Raw genomic sequence first — 15,614 nt, 5'->3', positions numbered from 1 at the left:
AATTCGGCTATCTAGGGTCAAGGGAATGGGGAAGGAAAACTATGGGCTGAATAATCATAATTTTAGAGCTGGAAAAGACTTTCTAAGGAAAAGCAGTGCCCCCTCCAAACTGCTAACCCCTCTCCTGTCCTGACCCACAAAGCTATCATCTAGGGGGCAACCCTATCCCTGATAGGACCAAGACCAACCATCAACTAATCACAAACCAACAAGCCTGGCAAGCCAGCTTAACTCAGGCAGCAAGACATCCTGAGGAACATACAGGAAGCAGCATATCTCCCGCAAGTCAGACTTCACCATCTTGACTACCACCTCCATCAGGAGTGGAGACAGCCAGGACCCTGTGCTGGAGAGCCCTGAGAATATCAACATCCCCCAGAGCACCAGCCTTTCCTGATGCCTAGCACCTCCAGCCATCACTTTAGGGAAGCAACACTAATGCAGATTGGACCTTTGGCCTCTACAGATGTTGTAGCCTTCACCTCCTCAATCTCCACAGCTATTGAAGATCCCAAAAAGGACGTTCTTAGGGTGGCTAGGTGGCAAAGTTGAATAGAGCACCAGCCCTGGAGTCAGGAAGACCTGAGTTCAAATCTGGCCTCAGACACTTAACACTTACTAGCCGTGTGACCGTGGGCAAGGCACTTAACCCCAATTGCCCTGCCTTCCCCCCTGCAAAAAGCAGCAAAAAACAAAAGGAAGTTCTTAGGACCAAATCCTTTACACCATCAAATGGTTCAATGTTAGAAAGGGTTTTTATTCATAGAAACGACATTAAGGAAGAAGAACTACCATGTGTTTTTTCACTGCCCTAAGTACCATGGGGACTTAGAGATGAAAGCTCCAATCGTGTGTTGTTTCCCTCTGTTAAAATGTGACCATCTCAAGAACAAGGATTGTCTTGCTGTTTTTATATGAATCCCCAATGCTTCATATAGCACTTTATATAAAATAAGAGCTGAATAGATATGGTTTTAATAAAAAGAATTTAAATTTTTTTAATTTAGTAAAAAAATTCATTTACAGATAAGAACACTAAGGGCCAGAGAAAAGTGACTTGCCCAGGTTGAATCACACTTTAAGTTAGTTAGGGTCCAACCCTCTAGGCTGGACTTCCTTTCATCTCTCCCAAGTCCCATTACTCCCTGGGAGGAATGTCTCCCAAGTCTTCTCTGTTACTTAAGAATTTTTCTTTAAAAACTTGAACACTGGTCAAAGCATAGACCAACTTTGACTTCAAAAAAAACTAAGTAACAAAATTTCTATGGTCTTCTTTCTTATTCCTCTTTGAACATTGACACATTTTTCTATTTTTTTTTTTTTAAAGCAATCGGGGTTAAGTAACTTGCTCAAGGTTGCACAGCCAGTTATTTCTGGGTGTGGTGCTAAGTATCTGAGCCCAGATTTGAGCCCCAAGTCATCCCAACACTGGAGCCAGTGCTCTTACTCGCTATGCTACCTGTACCTGGCCACCCCCCCCCCGTTTTTCTATTGTTGACAGTTGTTAAATGTACAATAGGAATTTTTTTTTTAATTTAAAGAACATTGGAGAAAATTTTACTAGCACTTTCCCTGGATCCTGTCTTCACTAAGAATTGTAGTGACCATTGAAAATTTTGTTGGGGGAGGGCTGACCCAGGAAGTTCAATTGGGGAAGAGACCCCAGGCATCTTCTCTATGAGTAAGAGAAATGATGCAAGCATCCCCTGTTAAAAGCATGGCATGAGCCCCCAGGGAAATATTTCTAGGTAAGGTACAGTCATGCTTGGCAAGGGAATAGACTATTACTTATAATGTCTAGCCCTCAAACCTCTGGCATGGGCAAGGACTGACCAACAACTCTCAGAAGGAAGAGAAGGAAGAATTTTGACAGGTATAGGAGTAGGGGTACACAGAAAGGCAAGGAGGGCAGGAGGACATAGTGATAAGATCCTAGGGCTAAGTAAAACTAGGAGGAGGGAACTGAGCCTGCAAAAATATATAGATAGATATAGATATGGGGATAGGGAAGGGGATGCGGAAAGGGAAGGGGATGGGGAAGGGGAAGGGGAAGGGGATGGGAATGGGGATGAGGATGCTTTAACCAGATAGGGATAGAAAAGGATATGGAGAGATGGAGATGGGAAGGGAGAGGGAAAAGATGATAGATACTACTCTCAGCGGGTTACAGTCTAATGGGGAATATATTCTGTCGAAGGTAAATGATACAAGGGAGAATGAAATAAGTGTGAAGGAAGAGTCCATGCAGAGACCAGGGATGGGTGGGTGGGGCTTTACTCCAGGCAGGGGTTAGAAGTTAGAGGGTATTAAATGGGCCTGTAAATAAGAGTGTAAATAAGGAGAGGGGCACAACCAGCAACACTACAGGTTCCTCAAGTAAATGCTCTAACCCCAACACTTCCATCAAGACTTAAGGAATCTGGAGTCACCTGTCTCCTCTTCCTGTAGGAAACCTCAGCTCTGAGACCCTGGTTGACTCCCACATGAGCTAAGTCCAGGTGGGAGCATGGAGATAGAAATAGTAGGTAGCTTCTAATCTCTAAACAATGAACAGTGTTGCCCTTCCACTTGGTTGTGGACTTGAGACTTGACCTTTCCACCTCCTTTCCTCTCCTGCCCCACTAGTGGTCAATTCAAGGCGGGCAATGAACATGACACGAGAACCCATGAAGACAGTAACATTTCAGAAAATTCAGGCCCCTAGGGCTAAGGTGGGACAGTGGGGAGAGCTCCAGACCTGGAGTCAGGAAGACCTGAGTTCAGATCTGCCCTTGGACACTTGCTAGCTGTATAACTCTAGACAGATCGCTTAACCTCTGTGTGCCTCAGTTTCTTTGGCTGTCAAATGGGAATAATAATAGAAACTACCTCCCAAAGTGGTTATAAGAATCAAGTGAGATAACATTTGCAGAGCACTTAGCACACAGTAAGTTGGTGTTTCATACGTCCTTTTTTTCTTCCATCATTCCTAAAGAAGATGAAACCCTGTGGATTTCTGAGGAATACATCTAGAAACAGGGGGAACAAACTCCTTGAGCACAAGTTCTCAGTTTGAAGAACTACAGCCAGCTCTCAGTTATCCGTGCTGCCAAAAGGAAGAGAAGTCAAGGTGGGGTGTGGAGCCCAATTCAACTCATCCCCCAGAGATCCGCTCACTGCCTTAGTCTTCCTAAGGTTTCAGAACTCTAAAGTGTTCTGGATCTCTGGAAGCAAAAGGAAATTAGAGCTAGCCCTGCTTTTATTTATCCCAGAAGCCTAGATGGCAGGAGTTCTGATTAACCCATCATTTCCCATGGTGGGGAAAGGCGTTTATCAGCCCCTGCTGTCCCGTTCCTTTTATCTAGACACGTGGCTGATGCCAACATCCTCACCCTCTTCTAGCCCTCCCTTTATTCTCATCTCTATCCTCTCCAGCCCTGTTCTTCCATAGGCCCACTCCTCCTCTGTCTTACCATTCAATGGTAATGCTTTATTGTTTATAAGTTCCCTTTTAGCTAGGATCTCTTTACACTCCTGCTAACTTCTTGGTCTGACAGAAACCTGGCTCTCCCCAGAAGACCCTGCATCCTAGTGGCTCTCTCCAGTTTTAGACACTTCTCTTGTGTGCCCCGAAGCAATGAGTCAGGAGGGGCAGAGATATGCCTTGTTCTTTACTCTCATTTAATCTGTATAGAATGGAAGATTGTAATGGGTGCTTACTGACAGAAATTTCTTCATGAGGCTTTCACTAGGGTCTTTTTCCCTTCCCTTCAAGGCAGTAAAACCTCCCAGGAATACCCACTTCTGCCAGGAAGGAAACATCAAACAAATTTCTGACCAAAAGTTAAGTGAGAGTTGGACTGAGGGACAAAGAAGAGAGAGTGATTCAAGGAACAAAGGACATCTTAGCCTGAGTATCTGCCACCTTTTAGAGTGACCTGGCTGAGGAAATGTGTATATACACAGACACAGACACACGTATATTACATATGTGTATATAAAACATATTTGTTCAGTCATTCAGTCATATCCAACTCTTTGTGACCCTGTAGACTATATTGTCCATGGAATTTTCTGTCAGAGATATTGCAGTGGTTTGTGATTTCCTTCTAAGTGGTTAAGTGACTTGCCCAGGGTCATACAACTAGTAAATATCTGAAGTCAGATTTAAATTCAGAGCTTCTTGACTAGGCCTACAGCTCTATCCACTGAACCACCATATAGACATACATATTATATATGTACATTTTATGCTAGTTGACAGATATGTTTAATTTAATGGGGAGGGGGAGGGAGAGAGGGAGAGAAGGAGGGAAAGTGTAGCAGCAATCACACTGGCATACTCAGGATGGCTGCTAGCACAGGTTTTTAGATCTGCTTTACTAGGAAAGGTAGCTGTTTAAGGGGTCAACAATCTTTTTTAATTACATTCACTAGTTCAGGGGAAAAGTCAGCACCCTGAACTTCAGAGAAAATACAAGCAGAGAGATAAAAACCAACAGACAGGGCTCTGATTGCCTGAATCAAAGCAATATTGCTATATAATTTACGTACATCCCTGGATTGAGAGAGCCTTTACATCTGAGCAGTTGGGGAACTCTGAACATAGGACCACTCAGAATCTTGACCAGGGAATCACAAGATCCTTCTCATATGCAAGTCCCCAAAGCAAAATGCCAACTCAGAGTGTGTGTGTCTATGTTCCTAATTACAAATTAGCAAAAGGTGTGAAAGCCTTCCCTAAGCAAACTTCCCTTAATGAGACCTATTAATGGGTGGGGAAGATCTTATATGCCATTAACATTACAGAAAGGGAGAGAGAGAGGGAGGGAGAAGGAAAGAGAGAAAGGAAGGGGGTAGAGAAGGAGTGGAGGGAAGAGAAGGGTGGGAGAGAGCCAGCATTTATTTATCACTGCTAAATGTTGAGAATACAAATACAAGCAAACAAGATAGACCCCTACAGGGAACACAGGAGAGGCCAACACATAAAGAGAAGCTGGAAAGTAGAAAGGAGAATACATGCTAAGGGGCAACTCTGATGGAGAGGAGGTAGAGAGAAGTTTGGAGAACTCAAGTGATGAGAGAAGTCTGGCTAATGCCTCTCTCGAAATACTAGTCTGGTCTAGGAGCTCACCACTCAGGAGAGCTGGCATCAGGGAGGAGGTCAGTGCCAGTGAGGAGGTGAAGAAGAAGTCCAAATTCAACATGTTCAGAACGAAATTCCTATCTTCCATGTGTATATATGTACACCCACTCACCTCCTCCAAATTTGCCCTTTCCTGCAGTAGTCTCCACCATTCTGTTTGTCACCCACCTTCAGAACTCAGTCATCTTCGGTTTTTTTCTTCCCTCTGCATCACCCCTCCAATCAGCTGCCAAGTGTTGTCCATTGTGTATCCACAACACCTCTTGAATCCATATATTCTCTTCTTTCCACTCACACAGCCTCTAGCCTAGTTCAAACCCTCAGTCTTTTTGCCCAGAATACTGAAGTAGCCTCCTAATTGGTCTTCCCTTCTGCCAGTCCCTCTTCTCTCCAATTTATCCTCCACACAGCAGCCAAACTGATATTTCTAAAGTCCAGCTTTAACCTTGTCACTCCTCTCCTTAAAAATCTTCAATAGCTTCTAGAATAAAATACAAAATCCTTATCCTGGCATTTAAAGCTCTCCTCCTTAGAGTGCCCATTTCACAACCCTCTTTTTTTATGTAACATTCCAGTCCAACCAGCCTACTAGCTCCTCCCTTCACAAAACATTCCATCTCCCATCTCCATGGCTTTGCACAGGCTGCCCTACATGTAAGTGTAACCCAAATCCCAAAGCCTATCAATATGGGACTTTCTCCTCATTGGTGGAGATCAATGCCCCATGGCTGTGTGAGGGACAAGGTGGAGCTGGAGAGAAGGGAGTCTCTTTAGTATCTTATCATCAGGTTTCTTAGTATCTGGATTCAGGCCCATAGTAGGCACTATATAAATGCTTATTCCCTTCTCTTTCAGACTCAGCAATTGCTTCAGATGCTTCTAGCTTCCTGCCTCAAGAGAGAAGATAAGACAAAAGCAGCATCACTTCAGTTTGCTAGAAGGAGGATGAAACTCTGGGAAGTAGCTGACGGGAGAGGAGCTGGCAATCTCCATCACATCCCTGTTCCTGCTTGCTACACTAGAGCCTTCAGGGATTTTGGATCTGGGCCTCTCCTTCCTGGTTCAGCCAAGTTACTTTAGTCCCAGAAAGAGACCTCCATCACTCTGCACTGTCTGACATATATTCTCCTATGCACTTTCTCTGATTTCTGTTTTGCTACTACTCAGATAAATGGGTTTCTTTGTTATTTTTCATGTGTGTGTTTTTCATGGAACTGATATCTGATAGGAAAGGGGTCAAGCCTTGGATGTAGAGCTTGGAGTCCTCCTTTCCCCATCAATGACTAGCAATCAGGAGTTTAGCTAGAACCTGAAAAACTACCTCCCCTAGACTAACAATACTTACAGGAACAGATAGAATTCAAGCTTAGAACCTTCTCTCTCTAAGGAGACAAAAATGGCCAAGTTTCTGGCCCCAACCTTCCACTTCCCTTCCCGGCAGGAAATAAAGTCACCCTTAGAGAAGGGTTGGGGGGAGAAGAGGCTAGCCTTTTCTGCCTCCTTTCAAACTGCAAAACGACATCCACATGAATCATGTTGGGACAGCCTCAGTATGTAAGAGGTGATGAGTGTTTGAGCTAATGTGCTGGTGGGAGTAGAAAGGAGAGTACTAAATAATTAGTGAAATGCACTTCTTCCCCCACCTACCTTTTTCTGACCTCTATTTCTGTTTACCTAAATAAGGCCCAGTTCAAATGTCACTTCTTCCACGAAGTCTCCTCTAATTCCTCCTAGCTAGAACGATTTCTCCCTCCTTTAATCTCTCATTACTCTCTGTATGACCTCTCCAATGCCATATCATGCACTAATCTATATTGTAATTATTTGTGTACATGTCTTACTTGCTACTAGACTAAGATCCCTGGTGAGTGGGGGAGTGAGGTATAGACTGCCTTTCTTCTATATATTCTTAAACTCTAGCACACAAGTAAAGGAACTAGCATTAGCAAACACTTTACAGGTAGAGGAGAGTTAATAAATATTTAATTTAATTCTGGTACAGTCAACACCAATTGGTGGTTTATTGGATGTGGAAGCTTTTGAAGGATGAGGAGCTCAACAAATCACTGAGCTTTCAAACCTGGGAGGCACTAGCAAGGGAAACTGGAAAGGTAGGTAGAAAAGCAGGCAGGCTTGGGAATACTGAACCTGAAATGTAACGTAATCTAACTGTCATGTCCAAGCATCCCTGACAAGGCCAAAGCACAGTTTGAGAGGCTTCCCAAAATTTCTCTCTGGCTCCCATGACTCCACTCAGGGACACTTTGGGAGCTTCAACATCTGACTCATTTTTTCCTATCCCTGGTGCCTCACAAAGGAACCCTCATCTTCACTGGCACAGGAGACATGGAGGTAGTGGCATCTAGAAGGCAGCTGAAAGTACAAGACTGGAAGCAAAAGGTTGGTTGGAGATATAGAATCATGATTCCTCAGCACTGAGGTTCTCATTAGAGAACCATTGAAAAGTGGATCAGATAATGCAAAGAGAGAGAGAGGAGAGGCTAAGGAAGGAGTCCTGGGCAAAGTCAGACAAAAGGGGATTTTTTTTAATGAATAAAGCATTTATTAAGCACTTACTATGTTCAAAGAACTGTTATTACAGAATAATAAATATGATGATATATTTCTAATATTTTTCCATAATTATATTATATATTTATGATAATAATATAATAAAGAACACTTATTATAGATTACTGTCATTCAATCTTTTTTCAGTCATATCCAACTCTTTGTGACCCCATTTGGGGTTTCCTTGGCAAAGATACTAGAATGGTTTGCCATTTCCTTTTTCAGTTCATTTTACAGAAGAGAAAACTGAGACAAACAAGGTTAAGTGACTTGCCCAAGATCATATAAACAGTAGGTATCTGAGGCCATATTTGAATGCAGGAAGATGAGTCCTCCTGACTCCAAAAAAGTGCCCCAAAAATGTTATATAAATGCTAGCTATTGTTATTAATAAAGACATCAATAGAACAGAAGTGGGGAAAGAAGGAAAGCCAGTCTTTGGGAGAAGAACAGGGGCTAGAACTGTGTGGTATGATGGAAAGAGCCTAGAGGCGTCCAGAGCCCAGAGGACCTGGGTTTGAATTCCAGCTTCCACTTGTTACCTATATAACATTGCATAAGTCTCTTACTTCCTCTGCCTCTCTATTTCCTCACCTGCAAAATGACAGGATTGGTCTAGACCCGAGATGTCAAACACAAATAGTAATGAGGACCACCAAGGCATACATAAGGATCCCTGCGGGTCACATGCTGGCTTAGAAAACCACATATTAGCATTATCTATGTTCTATTGTATTTTTGTTTATTTTGTTAAATATTTCCCAATTACATTACATAAGGGCAGTTCATTATGATATATAAACATAGTAGCTCTCCCAGCATTGACTATACCATTATGTATGCAGTAGATACTAATTATTAGTCAAGCTAAATTGACTTGTTCATATCATAGGGGAGAAGCCAGGATTGGCATATGAGTTAAGAGACATTACATGTAGAGAGCAATTGTTGTCAATAGCAACATTTCTAGAAGGTACGATAGTGAATTCACCCTTATCCAATCACCAGGATGAAGTGGGAGGAATGGATTACATGTTCCATAGCCCACTGCTTTTGGTCCTGGGTCCTCATTGGGTCATTTTTCAGTCATGTCTAACTCTTTTTTTTACCCCATTTGGGGTTTCCTTGGCAAAGATACTAGAGTGGCTTGCCATTTCCTTCTCCAGCTCATTTTACAGATGAGGAAACTAAGGCAAACTGGGTACAGTGACTTGCCCAGGGTCACACAGCTCATAAGTGTCTGAAGCTGGATTTGTACTTACGAAGATGAATCCTCCTGACTCCAGGAACTTTATCCACTGCACCATCTAGCTGCCCCCTGGGTCCTTGCATAGGAATTAATTTGTTGGTTACCACTACAGTTTCCTGAAAGCCTTCATGTGTCACCACCGATCAGTTGGCTCTAATGAAACAGATAATGATGCCATGAGGGAAGCTTCAAGGACAAGATTGAATAACTGGGAGCTCAGCTCCTCCTCAGGGGGTTTTCTCTGACAATTCCCCCCTCCTGAGGCTCTGGAAACACCCTTATGCTGTGATGACCTTGCCCAGCTACTATCCCAGAAGAATCTTTTGATTTTTCACTTTCCAATTATAAATCAAGGTGGCATAACAGAACACCTGGATTCACTTCTGGACTCTATCATTTATTAGCTGTATGGCATTGGTTCCAAATCCATAAAATATGTACTACCCACCTCAAAGGACTGATGCAAGGAAACTCTCAGTGCTCCATAATCAAGAGCTCTTGTACTATTCCCTTCCAGGATACTGCCCTGGAGGCTTAACTCATTTCCAAGGATTCCTTTCATCACCTTCATAGCAGATACCTAGGGGAACTTCTCTAGATTTACAAGATTTTTAGACACTCTGAGGTAAGGTCAGTCATATGCATAGGACCCACCCAAGAAAGTCCTCCTTTCCCCACCAATCACCTTTTCCGCCAGATGATCTCAGATTCCTGAAATGACACTGTTAGAGATCCATTTATTTTAAGTAAAGGTATTATGTTCAATTAAAATATACTTCATAAATACTCCCGGGAGAGATAGCATAAACCATTATCCATCATCCACACCTTAGTGTTTGAAAAGTCTTTTCCAAGTTGACATTTGTCAACTTAAAATTAAAATTGTTAAACTTAAAATCCAAGAGCAAAGGAAAAGGACCTAGAAGGTTTGGTAGTGAGAAGTGTTGAAAGACTGGCATTGCAGTCCACATCAATCATGTGACTGTGGACCACTTAGATTCTCATTTTCTTAATCACCTTTCTGAGACTTGGATTCCCCATCTGTCAAATGGGGAGAATAAGATTTTCACTACCAACCTCAGTGGGTTGTAAGGATCAGATGAAATGATGTAAGACCTGTGTCCTAGCCCCATTCCCCATCTAAGGGTTCTTGGTTCATATGAACTGGGTTCAATCTTGCAGGCTGGACTCAAAGGGAGTCAGTTTCTCTCTTTGACTCTTTTCTACACCCAAGAGTTTCCTGAAATTTTGGTATAGTTTGTGTCTAGGTTTACCAAAATGTGAGTCACAGGGTCCCCAAATCCTGCCCTGCTATTCAGTGCACAATATGGGTATTTGGTATGGAACATCCTTTATTTCACCCACCACAGAAAGTGCATATAAGAGGCAAAGAGTTCACAGGAATCCATGAACAAATACAGAAACTTAAACCATCCCAATAGCTCCCCTTTCGAAGGCAAATACATTTTTTTTTTGGCCAGGGAAAGGATTATTAAATTCCTTTCACATCACACCTGCATACTTTGAGCAACTCAGAGTAACAATAAGGAAGAGTTAGAAAGGTCCAGATGTCTTGGCCCCTATTATATGAGCTCCGCCTCCCTCTCAGTTAGCTAAGAGCTAGGACCAAAGGAAAAGGACATAGGACCTAGACAATTGGGTAATGGGAAGAGTTGATTCCTAGAGAGGATGATGAGAAAAATAATGATCTATTGTATTTAATAACTAATTATTGAATTAGAACCAAGGTTTTTCCTCCTTTTCTGCTTCCTCATCTAGAAATCAACCAGCATGGGAAATCTTGCTCAGACTTCTTCCAGGAAATCTAAGGCAGTAAAGAAATGCTAAGTTTAGGCAAATGGGCAGATTTCTGCCCACTGTGTTTACTCAGACAGGTCTTGGAAAGTGTGGATTCTCCCTTTTGTCAGATGGGTGATATGGAAATTGGTAAGTCTATTTGACCAAAATCTGGGTACTCAGTGTCATACACTGCAAGAACCTCATTGGAATAAGGCCACCTCTCATTATAATATTAATTGTCTCATTCCTTTTTAATCAATCAGAGGCAATTGACACCCCCAGGAATACCCAACCTTCCAAAGGCATATAAGCCTTGAGTATGTGCCATGAGGGGTCTATAGCATTTGTGAGTGTCACTGACCCTTTTATTAATAAAATGCTAGCATTATCAATAAAATGATAAATTACCCAGAAATTACATCTTTCAAACTTTTTAAATATCACAATGAGGACATAAACTATAAAGACAGGTCACAAAGGATTAAAAAGTCTGTCTATTCATTGGTAGGGAATGACATAAATCACTTGAATGAACAAATGGGAAAATAGTTCAAAATCAGAAACTGAAATGATATTAATTCTCCATAATCTGGCTCCAATCTTATCTCACACTACATCCTTTCAACTACTAATTGTACAACTTTCAATTGTACTAATGTCCAATCCACATTCTCACCCTGCCTTCACTTGTCTCTGTTCTTTATGCTTAGATGAAATGGATACATGCTTCTCCCCTCATCCACATCTCTGTCTGAAGTCTCTCTGTTCCTTCAGGGATCAACACCTCCATGAAGCCTTCTGTGACACCGCCTTGCTGCCCTTCCCCAAAAGAGAGAGGGAGGGAGGAAGAAGGGGGGGGGAGAGAGAGAGAGAGAGAGAGAGAGAGAAGATAATCCCACCTTGCTGGATTCTTCTTTTCACTTATCTCATTTTCTTTTATATCAACCTTTCCCTTACCCCCTATAATTACCTATTATAATATTATATATAATATATGCATTATATATAATATAATTAAATTATATATTATATATTTATATATAATATTATTACCCATTATAATAATAGATTATAAGCATGTTCTATGTCCTGACTTTTACTCCTTGTGCCTTGTATACAGTAATCACTTAATACATGTTAATAGTATGTTAATTCCTATCAGAATCTCTTTTATATGTTCCCTTCTCTCTACCCAAATATAATCCCTCATCACCTGGACTATTGCAATGTTGTTCATCCTTCATTTTATCTTCATTGTCTTTTTGGAGGGGGGAAGCCAGGGCAGTTGGGGTTAAGTGACTTGCCCAAGGTCACACAGCTAGTACATGTCTGAGGCTGGAGTTGAACTTAGGTCCTCCCGACTCCAGGGCCGGTGCTCTATTCACTAGCTGCCCCCATCCTTCATTTTCAGAGGAGACCAATGATATCACAGGTGATGTCTTGATTTGGGAGTGAATTGGATTTAAGTGAGGCAGGGCTGTACAAAGTCACCATCCTTACTCTCCTCCAGAGCCGTCAAAGTTCAGCTGTAGGACAAAAGTCAAGACAATTGGGGCTAGTTCGGGATCTAGCGCCTTTGGCATCTTTGATGACTGACCAAGCTCTAATCACTCCACAGCACTTGCTCAGCCCCCTTCAAGGCTACTGGAATAAATTGTTGTATATACTCATTCTGCTGAAGAAAGTCTTCATGTGCCTGGGGTAGAACTCCCCCTAACTCACTGACACGTTTGAGACCTGTTGGTTCCTTTCAACCTGGTTTAGCTCATCTGATGAGATGGTTTATTGGGGTGTGGCCAGTGCTCGTACTACAGCTTCTTGGAGCCACAGGTAAAAGTCGGGTGAAGGTAAACAGCAAAGGTGCCCTGAAAAGGGCTTGGCAAGCCCTCACACCAGAGATGCAACAGTGAACAGTCAATATTGTGCTCCCTTGACATATTTTAAGAAACTCCTTTTAATTTTCTTTGTCCTAAGTTTTGCCTTGTTAATGAGGGAGAAAATCCAAAGAAATTTCCTTTTAAAAACCTATTATCAAGGAACTCAAAGCAATAAACAGACACAACTTCCCAAAAACAAATAGGCAACAAATGGTATAAAATCATCTCAAATGTCTTGCCCAGAGGCAAGATTAGAGCAGGACGACTCAGGCTTTGTCATAGGGCACTGAGGGGTGCATGGGTGTTCAAGGAGGACTCCTGCAACAGATTTCTGATGGGCCTCCCTGCACCATCTTTCCACATTCCAATCCCTCCTCTGAATTGCCAAAGGGATTTTTCTAAAATGAAGTTCTGACCATATCATCCCACTAAATAAACATCAGAGGCTCCCTATTACTTCCACAACAAAACATAAAATCCTTTGTTTGGCATTTAAAGCCCTTTATGACCTGGACCTTCTTCCCTTTCCAATCTGCCTACATTTTACTCCCCTCCATGCATTCTATGATCCAGAGTCACTGGAATGCTTGTTATTCTTCACACACACCTGAGTGAGTTTGGACTGACTGTTCCTCATCCTGGAATTCTCTGCCTCTTGGCTTCCCTGGCACCCTTCAAGATGGAGCTCAAATCCCACCTCTGCAGGAGGCCTTTCCCAGTCCTACCTTCCCCGATCCTCTCTTTCTCAAGGCACTTGCCTTCCCTTTGAAATGACCTTCTATCTATTCTGCATAAATCCTGTATGACAAAGTGATTTACATGTTGTCTCCTTCATTAGGACATGAACTTCTTGAGGTCAGGGATAGTATTTTTACCTTTCTTTGTAGAGCACTTAAGAGTACTCAGCTGTATGTATACTTTTAGAATGAAAAACTTTAGACTCATAAAATGTTAGACCTTGAAAATCATCTAGTCTAACCTTATTTTACAGATGAAGACACTGAAAGACAGACTAAGGGAAGTGTGTTAGCTTACAAAGCTACAATGGCCCCCTAGTGAATCAACTCCAAACTTCTCTGACTGGCATTAAGAACACCTGGGAACTCCAAAGACCAGAATACCACTCAGTAAATCAAATAAAAGTTAATCAGTAAATGCCAGGAACTGCATATAGCATATAGAGTGTAACTTAACATCTTGTCTTCAGGTACCACATACTTTTAATACACCCCAACTCCATGGTGCAGAACAGCTTTTCTGTGTGTTGCTACAAATAGATATGGGGAGGCTAGATGACTCAGTAGATAATGCTGGGCCTGAGCTCAAGAAGGCTTCATCTTCCTGAGTTCAAATCTGACCTCAGACCCTTACTAGCTGTGTGACTCTGGGCAAATCATTTAACTCTGCCTCAGTTTCCTTTGCAAAAACGAGTTAGAGGATGAAATGGTAACGCACTCCAGTATCTTTGCCAAGAAAACCTCAAATGGGGTCACAAAGAGTCAGACAGCAGTGAAAAATGACTAACAACATCAGCTCCATGGATCTTCAGGCTTACTGACGTGGGCACACCTTTCAGTGATGCTGACCGAAAATCCATCCATGCCTTTTGTATGACTCATCACATCTTCCAGGAAAGCCTCCACTGAGAGTGCTCACTATGCTGAGGCTTTTCCTTTCTAACATCTAATGATGCGAAGCATTAGCACTCCCCAGGGGAGAGAGGAACTGTCTCTGACAGCAGCATGAGGTCTGGGAATCCCTGCTCTCGGTACATGACCACCCCATTTCCTGTTTGAATCACCCGTGCCCTGGTCAGCCTTTATTCCACTTCTGCACATGGGTGCCACTAGCAGCCAGTTCACATTCACTTCTCAGCAGTCCTTTGAAAGCCTCACAATTGTAATTCTTGGGAGAACGTAGTGTTCCATCATTCGCAGCCTATGGCATCAATTGGAGAATAATCATGCTAAAAAGATGGGTCATTTCAGGGAAAGGAGAAAGGAAGGAAACAAGCAGCATTTATTGAGCACTTACTAGGTACCAAGCTGTGCTCTAAGGGCTTTACAAAGATCAGCTGAGATAAGTTTCAGGGAGAAGCTTGAGGTCACTAAAAGCGCATTACAATTTCTTAAAATCCACTCAACCTCGTCTCTTCCTCCTGTTCAACTCTAAATCCAGTTCATTATTCATCTGTGATGATTGCCCAAGTGTAGGTACTGATTGGCCCAGCCTACTGCATGTCATATGCCCAAATCAGCTGATTATCTTACCCTTTCATAGAAGTAAACAAGGAGGATGCATTCATGGGAATTCAACAAGAATACAGAAAAGAGGAAAGTAAAGTCTAAGATAGTTGGGAAGGTAAAACTTAATAAGAGATTTGATCAAAATCTACAGAAAAAAATACAGTCAGAAAGACTTTGGGTGTATTCATACATGTCAGGACCATAATTAACCATTAAGAGAAGCTTAGATCCAGGCAATGTGACTATATTCTTGCCAATGAACAAAGGGATTACACAGGTGAGGAAAGGTGAGGTCTGTCTGTTTATTGTAGATTGTATTTACAGGAGGAAGACAGAATCTGAAACCTGCTAGTTACTGCGTTAGTGGTGGGAGGAGGGGAGGAGGGGAATAGACAAGCAAATTTGGGAGTCTCCCCAGCCTGCCCAGGCCTCTTGGGAAAAATAGAGTGTTTCCACAGGGAGGCAAAGATTCCTGAAAAAAAAGTCCCTTTGAGACACAGGAAATTTGTGTCTTGAGAGATCTTTTGCATGACCTCCATGAAGCAGGCCATGCTTCTCTTCCTGCCCAAGGTGGTTATAAATTATGCATCAAGTCTCCCATCTAGAGAAAAGGGCAAATGAGCCTAAGGAACATTTCTTTATATTCTAAGATATTAGAGAGGATTATGGGTTCCTAGATAGGATGGAAAAAATAAATCCAGGAGGGTTGTCAGAAAGAAATTGATCCCTAGGGAAAAGAGAAGAAT

General features: G+C 42.2%; 1 protein-coding gene across 1 annotated transcript in view; it reads right to left on the bottom strand.

Moving 5' to 3' along the window:
- ANO2 (anoctamin 2) overlaps window positions 1–15,614 on the bottom strand; it is a 573,391-nt gene that overhangs the window by 529,361 nt on the left and 28,416 nt on the right. The window contains exon 2 of the mRNA XM_069106084.1: window positions 8,959–9,098. Coding sequence (XP_068962185.1) covers window positions 8,959–9,028 — 70 coding nt within the window. The 5' untranslated portion in view covers window positions 9,029–9,098. The remainder of the gene's footprint in view (window positions 1–8,958; window positions 9,099–15,614) is intronic.

This window comes from Petaurus breviceps, unplaced genomic scaffold, assembly GCF_028583685.1.
Source record: "Petaurus breviceps papuanus isolate PSGF00001 unplaced genomic scaffold, PetGlider_PUasm1.0 78, whole genome shotgun sequence".
NCBI classification, from domain to species: domain Eukaryota; kingdom Metazoa; phylum Chordata; class Mammalia; order Diprotodontia; family Petauridae; genus Petaurus; species Petaurus breviceps.
Note: the sequence above shows the minus strand (reverse complement) of the source record. Positions and strands in the feature narration are given on the sequence as shown.